The 14,680-nt window shown below is 44.8% G+C and overlaps 1 protein-coding gene across 1 annotated transcript; it reads right to left on the reverse strand.

Moving 5' to 3' along the window:
- Positions 1 to 9,033: 9,033 nt before the first annotated feature.
- LOC125365527 (60S ribosomal protein L12-like) lies at positions 9,034 to 9,709 on the reverse strand. Its single transcript, XM_048365657.1, has one exon. It carries the CDS (start codon positions 9,630 to 9,632, stop codon positions 9,135 to 9,137), a length of 498 nt encoding a protein of 165 aa, XP_048221614.1. The 5' UTR covers positions 9,633 to 9,709; the 3' UTR covers positions 9,034 to 9,134.
- Positions 9,710 to 14,680: the final 4,971 nt, after the last annotated feature.

A 14,680-nucleotide genomic window follows, 5' to 3' on the forward strand; every position in this document is an offset into this window, starting at 1 on the left:
TTTTTTGGATCCATTCATCTGTGGAGGGGCATCTGGTTGTTTCCATATTTTGGCTATTGTGAATTGTGCAGCGATAAACATGGAAGTGCAGATGTCTTTTTGATATCTTGGGACCTGCTGTTCAGGATAGATGCCTAGAAGTGGTATGGTTGGGTCATAGGGTAGGTCTATGTTGAGCTTTTTGAGAAACCTCCATACTGTTCTCCAAAGTGGTTGTACTAATTTGCACTCCCACCAACAATGGAGAAGGGAGTAATTTCAAGGATTCAGGTCTGATGTTGAGGTCCTTGATCCATTTTGAGTTGATCTTGGTGCATGGTGATAGGCTAGGGTCCACTTTGAGTTTTCTGCATATGGCTGCCCAGTTTTCCCAGCACCAGTAGTTGAAGAGGCTCTGTTTATTCCATTGTATGTCTTTAGCTCCTTTGTCAAATATCAGCTGACTGTAAGAGTGAGGTTTTATTTCTGGATCTTCAATTCTAATCCATTGGTCTTCAGGTCTGTTTTTATGCCAATACCAGGCTCACAGCACATTCTTTTTATGTATCCAAAGACACTATATGAGGGACTTGCCTCTCCCCTCTAGGCCCATTCTTTCTACTATCCAAAGATGAAATATGGAGGATTGACTCCCATCCTATTGCCTCAGGCCCATACAGACACCAGGCAAATGCAATATGCAAACCTGCTTTGACATGCAGGCAGCAAGCAAAACCTCAATATGGGAACCTGCTTTGATATGCAGGCAGGACATCTCAGGCCACAGAAAGCCCCAACTTCCTAGACCTAGTGGCACTTTCAATAACCTGCCTCCTTGCTCAGACCCCATATAAGCCTGGTCCCAAATTCACTCCCTCACACAACTTCCAAACCTACAAGAAGATCTGTGCCCCTCACTCTTCCTCAATAAACAGTCCTTGCCTGTTGATGATCGAGTCTGGCCTATTCCTTTTCCGTTCTCCTCCATTTCCCCAACAATGTCTTTTTCTTTTATTTTCTTGTCAGTCATGGGGCTGGAACTCACAGCCTGGGAGCTGTCCCTGAGCTGTTTGCTCAAGGTTAGTGCTCTACCACTTTGAGCCACAGTGCCACTGGTTTTCTGGTGGTTAATTGGAGATAAGAATCTCAGGGACTTTCCTGCCTGGGCTGGCTTTGAGCTGTGATCCTCAGATGTCAGCCTCCTGAGTAGCTAGGATTTCAGGCATGAGATGCCAGCTCCTAGCTGTAATTCATTTTGATAAACATTATTTTATCTGATCAGAGGCACAGAGGCATTATATCTTTGGGTTCCACTCCTAAGAATAGTCTCGCTTGATCTTTCTGTGTGTGAATGGCTAGAGTCCTGTATAATTTATCATGTCTCAGTATATTTTAGAGACTTCCGTTTTTGGGTTTGTTTTCTTTTTCTAGTTAGGTGGAGATGTGTCTCATGGATGTTTCCTGCCTTGGTTGGCTTTGGCTCAAAAATCTTCAGATCTTAAACCTCCTGAGTAGCTAGAATTACAGGCATGAGCCACTAATGCCTGGTGGATCTTTGATTTTGAGTGCTGCAATAAAGAATAGTGTGTTTGTGGAACTTTTACTAAAGTCAGGATAACATGCCCAGTTCTAGGAGGGTCACCACAAATTAGGCTCAGCCACTTTACCCTAAAAATCAAGAGAAGTAATGATAGAAAGTCAAGAAATGACTTTTCATTGGTGTGGCCTTACTGAGAAGACAAAGACCAGCATGCCCATTTGTCTTCGAGCACCCAGATGACAGAGAAAGCACAGAAGCTGGCTGGAAACAAGCAAAATGTATCAGCCCTAGTCAGACTACAATCTGGTTGATTATTAGCTCATGATTGGTCAGGTAGGGCTTCCTCAGGATTAAAAAAAAAAAAAAAAGCCACCCTGACTGGGGGTGAATTGGACTGTGGTTACAAGATGTTTATCCTCAGACCTAGTGTTCCTGGAATTCTAAGAGACTCAGAGCAAAGAAGCTATTTGAATAATGGAGACAGAAGTGCCAAGGTTTTCCTGTGCTTTTGTTACCTGTCAGACATTTGCAAGCCCAAATGAAGAATGAGTGCTTGCTGCTAGAACAGTGGTGAGAGCCAAGCAATGGTCTTCCCCAAGGGAGTCACTCACCTGGAAGCCTGGGTGAAAGCCACTGAGATCCAACTCCTCTAAAAATCACCCAGCTCCCCTAGGAATGCCAAGTGGGATACCCCAGAAGCAGGCATGGGACTGGCTTCACAGTGCCTCCACAGTACCTACACATCACTCCTTACTCCAGTTACAGGAAATGCCGAGGTTAAAGGACCTTCTTCAGCACTGGACTCCCATGTAATGCCCTGCTGCAAGTCCAGCTACATCAGAGCTGACATATCAAAATTCCCATATCGGGCTGGGAATGTGGCTTAATGGTAGATGACTTGCCTAGCATGCATGAACCTGGGTTTGATTCCTCAGTACCACATTAACAGAAAAAGTCAGAAGTAGTGCTGTGGCTCAAATGGTAGAGTGCTCAACTTGAATAAAAGACACTCAGAGACAATGCCCATGCATTGTCAAACCCCAGAACTGGCAAAAACAAAAAATTGCCATATCAACCTCTCATCATAGGTTCTACTGGTGCTTATAAAAACCATTAGGCTAGCCAGGTGCCGGTGGCTCACATTTGTAATTCTAGCTACTTAGAAGCCTGAGATCTAAATATAAGAAGACTAAGTCATGACAGTATCAGAATAAAGGAAGGGCAGAAAGCTAACTCAACATGTGAGCAGACTTTTATTTGGGATAAGAGTTTCCTTACTGGGCTGGGGATATGGCCTAGTGGCAAGAGTGCTTGCCTCGTATACATGAGGCCCTGGGTTCGATTCCTCAGCACCACATACACAGAAAATGGCCAGAAGTGGGGCTGTGGCTCAAGCGGCAGAGTGCTAGCCTTGAGCAAAAAAGAAGCCAGGGACAGTGCTCAGGCCCTGAGTTCACGGCCTAGCCTAGGACTGGCAAAAAAAAAAAAAGAGTTTCCTTACACTAAGAATCTTGGTTTGAAGCCAGCCTGGGCAAACAAATCTGAGAGATTTTTATCTCCAATTAATCACCTAGAAGTCAGTAGTAAAGGTGTGGCTCAAGTGATAGAGCACAGAGCCTAGATAGAAAATCACACACACACACACACACACACACACACACACACACACACGGTAAAAACAGAGGAAATTATTACTAGGTTTTTTGTTTTGCCTATAAACTGAATCCATTTTTCCTCTTGGAATTATGGAACCATTAACAACTGTCATGAATGAGTTATGTCAAAAACAGAGACATCCACATCCTGTATCTTTGCCAAGTACTACCGATTTTGTTTAATAGCCCCTGAGCCATTGGCAAACACAAGTTCTTTTTTTTTCTTTCCTTTTTTTTTTTAGTTTAGTGGAGATAAGACTCTCAGACCTTCCTGATTAGACTGGCATTGAACCATAATGAACAGTGATCCTCAGATCTCAGCTTTAGTAGCTAGCATTACAGGTGGGAGCCATTAGCGCCTGGCAAATACGAGTTTTTTTTACCCTGATCTTAATTACTAAGGATAACTCTGAGATCACACATTACACTTCACACACCAGATAAAGTCCACAAAAAGCTGAAAAAGGGTTAATATGGTGGTCACACGATTCAAAAGACAAGAGTGGATGGCTGACAAAGGTAAACAGGTGAAGGGACTCACTGCCAGTGGTTAGGGAAGGTACCCGTAAACCCACAGCTGACCTGTGGATACCCCCGCGGTGTGAGAAGACAGAGCAGGTTCAAGGCACAGAGCTGGTTCCAGCTGGATCCACATGGACAGAGGGCTATGCGGGGTCATTGCAAGCACAGGGATCTGACTGAGCTGAAACCCCGTGGGCAGAGAGTCATTGGCCTGGCATTTTTAGGGGGGCTTGGACTCAGGACCTATTGCTCTCAAGCTTACAACAGAGCTTGGGACTGGAGCTACACCTCCACATTGGGCTTTCTCTTTAGTTGGAGACTCAAGTTTCTCTGATTTGTCAGGATACTCAAGATTTCAGCCTCCTAACTACAGACATGAGCTACCAGTGCCAGTTTCTTTTCTGTATTTCTTTGGTTTTCTTTGTATCTTTCCTTCCTTCTTTCTTAAAAAAACACACACACAACCCCCTCCCCCCCCAAAAAAAAACTGGCTTGCATTAGGTTAGGCAGAGGGGAGGTTTCATTGTTACATTTCTACACATAAAACAAAGATTTGAACACAGCACTATTTTGAAGCTTAAGTGAACCAAAAGTTAACTGGTCCTCTAACCTTAGAGGTCTCTAAATTCCAATATTCTAAGTTTAATTAAGGAGGGCTAGGAGTGGGGCAGGCTGAAGGTAGGAAAGCTGGCAAGTAGGAAACTAAACAGTAACAATGTATACACTGAAAAAGAAAGAAAGAAAGACCATTTTACATTCCTGATTGGAGATTAAAACCTCCACTTAAATCCTGCCAGGATCACTAATTAATCTAGAGGCTACTATTGATCCTTGTGATTGGTAACCCCTACCCCATGAGCTCATTATGCTCATGCTATGCAAAAGGTCTACAATAAGAAATTCTTGCAGGCCTCTAGTTCTCCCCCTCACCATTGTAGAGCTTGAACTCTGGGCCTATGTCCAGCCTCTGAGCTTTTATGTATTTATTTGTTTTTGTCAGTCCTGGTGCTTGACCTCTGCTTGGGCACTATCTCTGAGCTTCTTTTGCTATAGGTTAGAAATCTACCACTTGAGCCACAGCACCACTTCTGGCTTTTTCTGTTTATGTGGTACTGAGGAATCAAACCCAGGGCTTCACACACAATAGACAAGCACTCGATTACTAAGCCACATTCCCAGGCAGCTTTTATTTTATTTTATTTTATTTATTATTGTTGTTATTGTCAGCCAAAGATCTTGTACTCAGGGCCTGGGCACTGTCCCTGGGCTCTTTTGCTCAAGGCTAGCACTCTATCACTTGAGCCACAGCACCACTTCTGGTTTCCTGGTAGTTAATTGGAGATAAGACTCTCATGAACCTGCCTGCCTGAGCTGGCATTAAACTTCCATCCTCAGATCTCAGTCTGGAGTAGCTAGAATTACAGGCATGGGCCACGGGTCTTGAACTCTTGCCTGAATACTCTCCCTGGACACCAGGTCTGAGGTCCATAGCTGAGATGAATAAACAATTCCTGTTTACTGTTTGTTCTCCAGTCCCAAATGCCAGTGGAAAGTCAATGTAATAACAAGACTTCTTCCCCACATTTTCATTGTAATACTTGGGTTTTGTTCCTGTAACCTGACCAAGGAGCCATAAACAGAGAATAAGACACGGGACAGGGAAGTTCTAAGGGATGGCCCACATCCAGGACCCAACTGATATGGCTTCACATGACAACCCACACCCTGGGCCATTAAGACATTAAGACAGGAGATTAAGATAAGGGCCTACCACCTCCTCAAAGAGCCCATTCCTCATATCTAAGTTAAACAGGAAGGGCAAAGAGTAGCAATTCTCTTTCACAATTTACTTGTCTAACCAGACAACTAAAACTTCACTCAATACTTCAACCACTCAGGAAAACCTAATTAAATGGATAAAAATACAATAAACCTCAACTTCTTTTAAAACTTTCCATCAATATGTAAATTAAAGTGGGAAGTAGAGGCATGGCCCTAGTAGAGCACCAGCCTTGAGTAAAAAGCCCAAACAGAAGGAAGTCCAGAGTTAAAGCCTCAGTACTGTTGAGGGACTGACTCCATCTCAGATTAGTTAAAAAGAGCAGAAGCTGACTCCATCTTCACTAAGATCTTCCCTGCTCCTGAGCTATAGGGTCATGCCCTGTCTGCTTGGAATCAAGGGAAGTTCCCCCTCCCTGTGATAAGGAACTGCTTAACTACCTACCTTGTTCAAGGTTAACAATAGCACCCTGACCCCATGAGTAAGCTTATCTTCCTGAATTGTGTGGCCTGCCTTTATTTATTTTTTGGCCAGTCCTGGGGCTTGGACTCAGGGCCTGAGCACTGTCCCTGGCTTCTTCCCGCTCAAGGCTAGCACTCTGCCACCTGAGCCACAGCGCCACTTCTGGCTGTTTTCTATATATGTGGTGCTGGGGAATCAAACCCAGGGCTTCATGTATGTGAGGCAAGCACTCTTACCACTAGGCCATATTCCTGGCCCCGGTCCGCCTGCTTTTTCCTGTCCTGAGTCTGTGTTGTGTTGCTGGCTGGTCAGTTCACTTTTTACTTCCCCAATAAATCCATCTTTTTTCATCTTTTTGTTTAAAACTGTCTTGGAGTGGTGAACTCTTGGATGGACGGGGAATCCCCTCCCTCAAACCCCATAACATTTCTGGTGCATTGGCTGGGAAGAGTCCTTAACCACCTTTTTTTGGGGGGTGGTGGGGGGGGAAGATGCCTGGATGAAGAAAAGAAACCTCTGGAGGTGTGTCTGAGCTTAGTAGACCAATCTGTTTCTGTTTCTGTGTCTGTGAGCCCGACTGGGTGGGCCAGTCTGTAAAGGTGCACTGTGAAGAGCACTGTCTGTGGACCCATCTGGGTGAGTCCATCTGTACTGGAAAAGTACACTGTCTTTAGGCTTGAGACAGAGAGAAGCTGAATGCGGCAGAGCTCTCTAAGGCCGGGGGTGGTCATCTCCACTTGTAGCTCTTGCCTCCCCCCTCAGCCCCCATCATAGGCTTAGGTGCTGTCCCTGAGCTTTTCAGCTCAAGGCTAGCACACTACTACTTGAGCCACAGTGCCACTTCTGGCTTTTTTTGAATAGTTTATTGAAGATAAGAGTATCATTAACTTCCCTGCTTGAACTGGCTTCAAACTGTGATCCTTAGATCTCAGCCTCCTAAGTAGCTAGGATTACAGATGTGAGCCATCAGCACCCAGCTACAAGTCTAATCCTTGATGTGTTTGCTTTGGCTAAGTCTTTAATTAGCTCTTCTCATATGTGGAAGCTAAACCCAAAAGAAGTGTATATCATGGAATATATATATATATGTGTGTGTGTGTGTGTATACATACACATATCCACAAACATAATAGTATAATATACTTAAACAGAGAACATGAAAATAAGGGACTTCATTGGAGGAGCTGGGAAAGGGAAAAACAAAGACGGTGAATTATTTTGAAATACATTATAAGTATATATAAAAACAGCATAAAAAAAAACCTCAGTGAGGGGTTTGGATTGTGGCTTAGAGGTAGAGTGCTTGCCTAGCATGCGTGAAGTCCTGAGTTCAATTCCTCAACATCACATAAACAGAAAAAGCCAGAAGTGGCACAGTGGCACAAGTGGTAGAATGCTAGCCTTGAGCAAAAAGAAGCCAGGGACAGTATAAGGTCAGGAGGCAGCTGAGAAAGAAAAACAGGCTCTGAGAGGGGGTGGGTATTAGTGGGAGGCTAACAAGGAAAGTGAAAGAGGAAGAAAATGTCCAAGTAGAATATTTGCAACTATGAAAATAGAACAATAAAACATGTTGTAATTGGTTTGAGAAAGGAGGAGGAGAGTAATAAAATACAATAGAGGGGGTAATATTGTATGGAATATATTGTAATATATGTGTAAAATTTCACAATGAAGTCCTTCCTTAATTTTTTAAAGTTTTTATTATAAAACTGATGTACAGAGAGGTTACAGTTTCATACATTAGGCATTGGATACATTTCTTGTACTGTTTGTTACCTTGTCTCTCATACCCCCCTCCCCCCTTCCTTAATTTTTTAAAAAAGAAGCTAGGTCCTGGTGGTTCACCCCTGTAATCCCAGCTACTCCAGAGGTTGAGATCTGAGGATCATGGTTCAAAGACAGCCCAGGTAATCCGTGAGACTTATCTCCAATTAACCACCAGAAAACCAGAGGTAGTGCTGTGGCTTGAAGCAGTAGAGAGCTAGCCTTGAGTGAAAAAGCTCAGCAACAGCACCCAGACCCTGAGTTCAAGCTCCACAACCAACCAACAACAACAAAAAAATTGTCCTGGGGGCTGGAAATGTAGCCTAGTGGTAGAGTGCTTGCCTAGCATGCATGACGCCCTGGGTTTACTTCCTTAGCACCACATAAACAGAAAAAGCCGGCAGTGGCACTGTGGCTCAAGTGGCAGAGTGCTAGCCTTGTGCAAAAAGAACCTAGGGACAGTGCTCAGGCCCTGAGTTCAAGCCTCAGGACTGCCAAAAAAAATTGTCCAACCACTACTTTTTGTGTGTTTGCTGACTCTGGCACTTGAATTCAGGGCCTGGGTGCTGTCTGAGCTTTTTTGCTCGAGACTAGCACTCTACCAGTTTAGCCTCAACTCCACTTCTGGCTTTTTTTTTTTTTTTTTTTTTTTGTAGTTAATTGGAGATTTCCAGGAGGTAAGCTACTCAGGAGGCTGAGATCTGCGAATCATGATTCAAGTCACTCCTGGCACAAAAAGTCCATGCCCCCCCCCCTTTCTTTCTCTCTCTCTCCCGTGGGGCTTTAATTCAGGGCTTGAGCACTGTCCCTGGCTTCTTTTTGCTCAAAGCTAGTAGCACTGTAGCTCTTAAGCCACAGAGCCACTTCTGGCTTTTTCTATATATGATGCTGTGGAATTGAACCCAGGACTTCATGTATATGAGGCAAGCACTCTACCACTAGGCCATATTTCCAGCCCCTCCATGCCACTTTTATCTCCAATTAACCACCAAAAAGCTGTGGTTCACGTAGTAGAATACTAGCCTTGAACAAAAAAGCTCAGGGATAGCACTCAGACCCTGATTCCAAGTCCCAGGACTGCTTCCCTGCCCCCACCCCAATCTTTTGAGGTAAGTTACTTAACTGCCTCCTCATACATTAGCTATTTCTTTTTTTTTTTTTTTAACTTCAGTCACATTTGCTTTTTGTTCAATGGTTCTGGAAAAAACCTTGGTTCCTGGATCTCCACCCAGAGCAAACTGAATAGAGACTACTTTCCCACACACATCCTTCCTCTTGAAGGTCTTTTTGCAGCTAGTTCCATACAGAGCCAAATTTGTTACCCATGTCACCATAGTACTTCATGGGTTCTGCCATCCCCCCCACACAATAAACAAGGAAGCCCACTCGTAGTCAAGATGTTCTTTTATTGAAATAGTTCTTCTTGTGCTTCTTAACTAGCAGGGCATTCCATGGCACCACTGTTGATGTCATCTATGATGTCATGAGGATGGCGGGCATCAACATTACACCCCACAGACTGGGCTGTGCCCAGGATCTCCTTAATGGTTCCAGAAAGTTCTCTGGCTAAAGATCGGTGCCGCATCTGCCGGGCAATGCTGACAATCTCATCAAAAGAGATGTTTCCACTGTGTTTAATGTTTTTCTGTTTCTTTCTGTCTCTTGGTGGCTCCTTTAGGGCTTTGATGATCAGGGCAGAGGCAGAAGGTACCACCTCTATCTGGGCCTGTCTGTTCTGAATGGTCAGCTTCACCGTAATCCTCAGACCCTTCCAGTCACCCGTTGCTTTGGCAATGTCATCACCAACTTTTTTTGGAGACAGACCCAGGGGGCTGATCTTGGGGGCCAGGGCGGACGTGGCGCCGATCTCGCCACCGGTGCACCTCAGGTACACAACTTTGATCTCGTTGGGATCGAACTTAGGCGGCATGGTGGAGGTGGCTGGTGTCGGATGAACCCGGATTCCGGACGACCGAAGAAAGTTGCACCTTTGCCTCCTCCGAGCCGAAAGATGGAAAGCTATTTCTTAAGTATGGCAAAAATATACTGAGACAACTCTAAGCTTGACTGAATAGTTCAGGGGTTGAATCAACATAACTACTAAGAAAACCATTTTACCCAGCAATAGATAGGATTAATATCTCTTAGCAGGATAAATTATTCATCATCTGGGAATGTTTGACTAGGACATAAAAAACATCATTCTCCTAGAAGGGTGCAAGTCTTTTAAAAATAAGCCATCAGTCAGAATAACAAACTTGTGTCCTATAATCAGGGAGTTCTCCTAGGACCCATCTCTTTTCATTTAGACTACATTATCTAATTTATGAAGCCTGAGTATACTGAAGCCCTGAGCTATGCAGCTAGGTAGGTTTGATGAACAGTAACATCATTCTAAATCCTCCTCAGGAGGCTCAGTCCCTGTACGAAGGTCTGGACATGCCCTTTGAGAGTGTAAAGCCTGTTCTACAACTTTATACTGGTGGCCTTAAGTTTGGAATGGCAAACAGGAGCAGGTGCATCTGCATAGGCCTTCTTGTAATTGGGCTGGGCAGCCACTGGATAGTGGAAGCATCATTTAAGGAAGCATACAAGGAATGGGCACTATAACCCCACCCTACCTGATTATAGAAACCTCAGATCCCTAGGTCTTGATTTTATGTGTGTTTGCCATTTGTAAGGATTGAAGTCAGGCTTAAACTTGCAGGCAGGAACCACAGGCACCCAGCTTGTCCCTGCTCTTGATTTATGAGATGCTTCAAGCCCGGCATTGGTGGCTCACGCCTGTAATCCTAACTACTCAGGAAGCTGAGCTCCAAGAATCATGGTTTGAAGCCAGCGTAGGCAGACAATCCCAAGAGACTCATTTTTAATTAATCCACAAAAAGCTTGAAGTGGAAGTGTGGCTCAAGTGATAGAATACTAGCCTTGAGCATAAAAGCTCAGGGACAGCACGAAACCCTGAGTTCAAGTCCCAGAACCAGTACAAACCAGTCATGGGGCTAGAACTCAGGGCCTGGTCATTGCCCCTATTATTTTACTAAAGGCTAGTGCTCTACCACTGTGAGCCACAGTCCTACTTCTGGTTTTCTGGTGGTTCATTGGAGAGAAGAGTCTCATGGACTTTCCTGCCCAGGCTGGCTTTGAACTGCGATCCTCAGATCCCTGTCTCCTGAGTAGCTAGGATTACAGGTGTGAGCCACCAGCACTTGGTAAAAAACACACTTTTAAAACATTACACCTCGGGCTGGGGATATAGCCTAGCGGCAAGAGTGCCTGCCTCGGATACACGAGGCCCTAGGTTCGATTCCCCAGCACCACATATACAGAAAACGGCCAGAAGCGGCGCTGTGGCTCAAGTGGCAGAGTGCTAGCCTTGAGCGGGAAGAAGCCAGGGACAGTGCTCAGGCCCTGAGTCCAAGGCCCAGGACTGGCAAAAAAAAAAAAAAAAAAAAAAAAAATTACACCTCAATAAAGGTGTTGGGAGATGCAGCAAAGAAAATTAAAACACAGGGACTCAGGGTTCCAAATAGTCTGGCTGTGTATTACAACCTGGTCTCTTTGGTGAACAAGTCATCATCCACTGTCAAGTATATTTAATAACGACTTGAGAGATGGCCAAGGTTCCTGTCTGCCACTTCAGGCATGAATAAAATCACAAGGAAAAGAACTCAATTTTTAATACAGGCCATCCTAGAAAACCAATCAACTGATTTGCCATAGGAGACTAAATGGCAACCAGGAGCGCCCAAGGATCAAACCTGGAGAAGAGGAAGTCCCATGATTCTCATCCTGTGTCCCATAAAGTTCGTTTATAGGGAGTGAATGTGCAAGCAATTTTGTGACCTGTTTTCTCTTAGAACCCAGTACCTCAGACCATGTAATTTCTGAGCCTTAAGCATTTAGGAAACTTTGATAGGACCACCATACCTATTCCACATAACCTTTATATAAAGTCCTATATGAAGCACCACTGAAAAATTCTAAGTTTAGCTTCAAATCAACTGATCTTAGTGAAGAGGACACTAACACTAGTCAGAGTCGTGTCACATACCTGTATAGTCCCATCAGCTCAGAAATGGGAAGATGATTTGGGCCCAGGAAGCCAGCCTGAACAACAAAGCTAGACAAAAAAAAAAAAAAAAAAAAAAAAAAAGCAAGCTAGTGCACCTGAGAATCTTGGTTTGGTGCTAGCCTGAGCAAACAAATCTTCTATACTTTTATCTACAATTAACTAGCAAAAAAAAAAAAAGCTGGAAACAGAAGCATAGTTCAATTTGCACCGCACCAATTGGGAGTGAGAGGGGGTACACAGAATTAGAGAGACAAGAAGTGAACACTATGCTGAGAATGAACTGTGCAACTTGAAAGCAGGGATGGGAGGGAGGGACAGTGGGGGAGAGCAAGGCAAGGGGTGGTGTTGTCCAGAGAGAAATGCAACTCAATCATCTGACTTATGGGACATTGGCCCCTCTGTACATCACCTTTATTTGTTTTTTTAAAGCCAAAAACTGAAGGTCCTGAGATCAAGCCCCAGTACCAGCTCAAACAGATAGATGGATAGACAGATAGATGATAGCATAAGGTCCACCTCGGGAGGGCTCTGTGCAGATAGATGCCCCTGCCTGTCTAAAGTCTCCATCTAGTACCTGCATTACCTAGGTAACTCACATACCTAGAGGCAGCCACCTCCCCTCACCTGGCCACACCTCCTTGCCCTTGCCCTAGATAAGGCAGGGCAGGAGAGGAGGGGATGTCCACCCCTCCTCTTAGGCCATGCATCATCTTGGCCATAGGCCAGCAGCAAGGCACCAAACATATAACATTTATTAAAGTAGGTAGCTGATAAAGAAGAATGCCACGTGGTATTCAAACAGGACAGAAAAGTTTATTCCTGAACTACAGGCCTATGTCCAAGATAATGCATGGCCTAAGAGAAGGGGGTGGCCCCTGCCCTCCCCTGCCTTCTCTAGGGCAAGGTCAAGGAGGTGTGGCCAGGTGAGGGGAGGTGGCTGCCTCTGGGTATGCCAGTTACCTAGGTAATTCAGGTACTGGGTGGAAACATTAGACAGGCAGGGGTATCTGCATGGAGCCCTCCCAGGGTGGACCTTACAGATAGATAGATAGATAGATAGATAGATAGATAGATAGATAGATAGATAGATAGGCAGATGACTGGACAGACGGACAGACAGATAGATGGATAGATATGATCCATCAGGAAATGTGAGCTATGCTACACAAGAGGAAAAGGTAGGCGGATCATGGATGGAGGTCAGCCTAAGCAATGTGAACAAGACCCTATCAAGTGGCTCATGTCTATAATCCTAGCCACTTAGGAGGCTGAGATCTGAGGATCACAGTTCGAAGCCAGTCAGGACAGGAAAGTGGGTGAGACTCGTCTCCAATTAACCACTAAGAGCTGGAAGCGGGAGCTGTGACTCTGTGATAAGAACGCTAGCCTTGAGCAAACGAAGCTCAGGAATAGCGCCAAGTTCCTGAGTTCAAACGCCAGTAAGGAAAATAAAAACAACAATCAAAACCCGGGGCTTGGAATATGGCCTAGTGGCAAGAGTGCTTGCCTCCTACACAGAAGCTCTTGGTTCGATTCCCCAGCACCACGTATATGGAAAATGGCCAGAAGTGGCGCTGTGGCTCAGGTGGCAGAGTGCTAGCCTTGAGCAAAAAGAAGCCAGGGACAGTGCTCAGGCCCTGAGTCCAAGGCCCAGGACTGGCCAAAAAAAAAAAAAAAAAAAAAAATCAAAACCCCCACAAAAGCTTTACCTGGAACTGCTGGTTTCTGTCTCAGATCTTTCATTTTCCAGCACCTCCACAAAGCTCAAAGGGTCCTGAGATCATCCAGAAAGGCTATTTCCCCATTCCTCACCCCACACCCCCAACTTAGTGCTGGGATGGAACCTGGGGCCTCCAACACTCCCACAGGCTAGGGCAGCACTCAGCCACTGGGATGCATTCCCCTACCCCTGACATTTCCCTTCCTAGTCTCCGCTTTACTCTCTTAGGTAAAGTACCTCAAACAGCTGGCTAAGCCTAGATTCAAAGCCTGAGAAACAGAATCCAACTCTTATTATGAGGATTATCACAATGCAGAGGGCTGTGCCTAGAGCAACTGGAAGTAGTGGTTAACCTCCTGGCCTTGGGACCAAGACTAAATAAAAAAGTGTGGTTACCACACCCATTTTAAGAGGAGTTTGGAAGGATTAAAGTGGTGCCTGTAGATCTATTCAGCAGGACAAAAGGGTTCTGATCCCTAGGGAAGCCAGACAGGACTGATTTTTTGGGGGGGTGGGGGGAAGAGAGAGGAGGTACTTAGTGGGGATTGGTACAGGGCTTGTGATACAGAGCTCCAGCACTTGAGCCAAGCCACTGTGATATCTTTTTTGTTAAGTCCTCTATCTGATACTAAATCTAGACAGAAACACCAAAGAATTATGGGCATGGCTTTTGGCCCGAGAATTAGTCGAAAAGCGAATACACAGAAAATGCTCCATTTTGAGGGATTGAGCTATTTTGGCAACATGCCCCAACCTAGAGTGAAAAGATAACCCCCCCAAAAACTAGTAGTGTACAATAAACTCCATGCTCCAACTCTTCATAGTTAGGCATATCTGGAACAAAGAGTTGAATGGACATGGACACACACACACACACACACACACACACACACACACGTAAAGTGGCTTATGAAACCGTAACCCCTCTGTACAACACCTTTATAATAACAATATAAATATTTAATAATAGAAAATGAAATTAGCCAGGTACTGGTAGCTCATGTCTGTAACCTATTCAGGAGGCTGAGATCTGAGGATCATGGTTTGAAGGCAACCCAGGCAGAAAAGTCCATGAGACTCTTATCTCCAATTAACCACCAGAAAACTAGAAGTGGCACTGTGGCTGTAAGTGGTAGAGTGCTAGCCTTGGGGCTGGGGATATGGCCTAGTGGCAAGAGTGCTT

This window comes from Perognathus longimembris, chromosome 17 (assembly GCF_023159225.1).
Source record: "Perognathus longimembris pacificus isolate PPM17 chromosome 17, ASM2315922v1, whole genome shotgun sequence".
Taxonomy (NCBI): domain Eukaryota; kingdom Metazoa; phylum Chordata; class Mammalia; order Rodentia; family Heteromyidae; genus Perognathus; species Perognathus longimembris.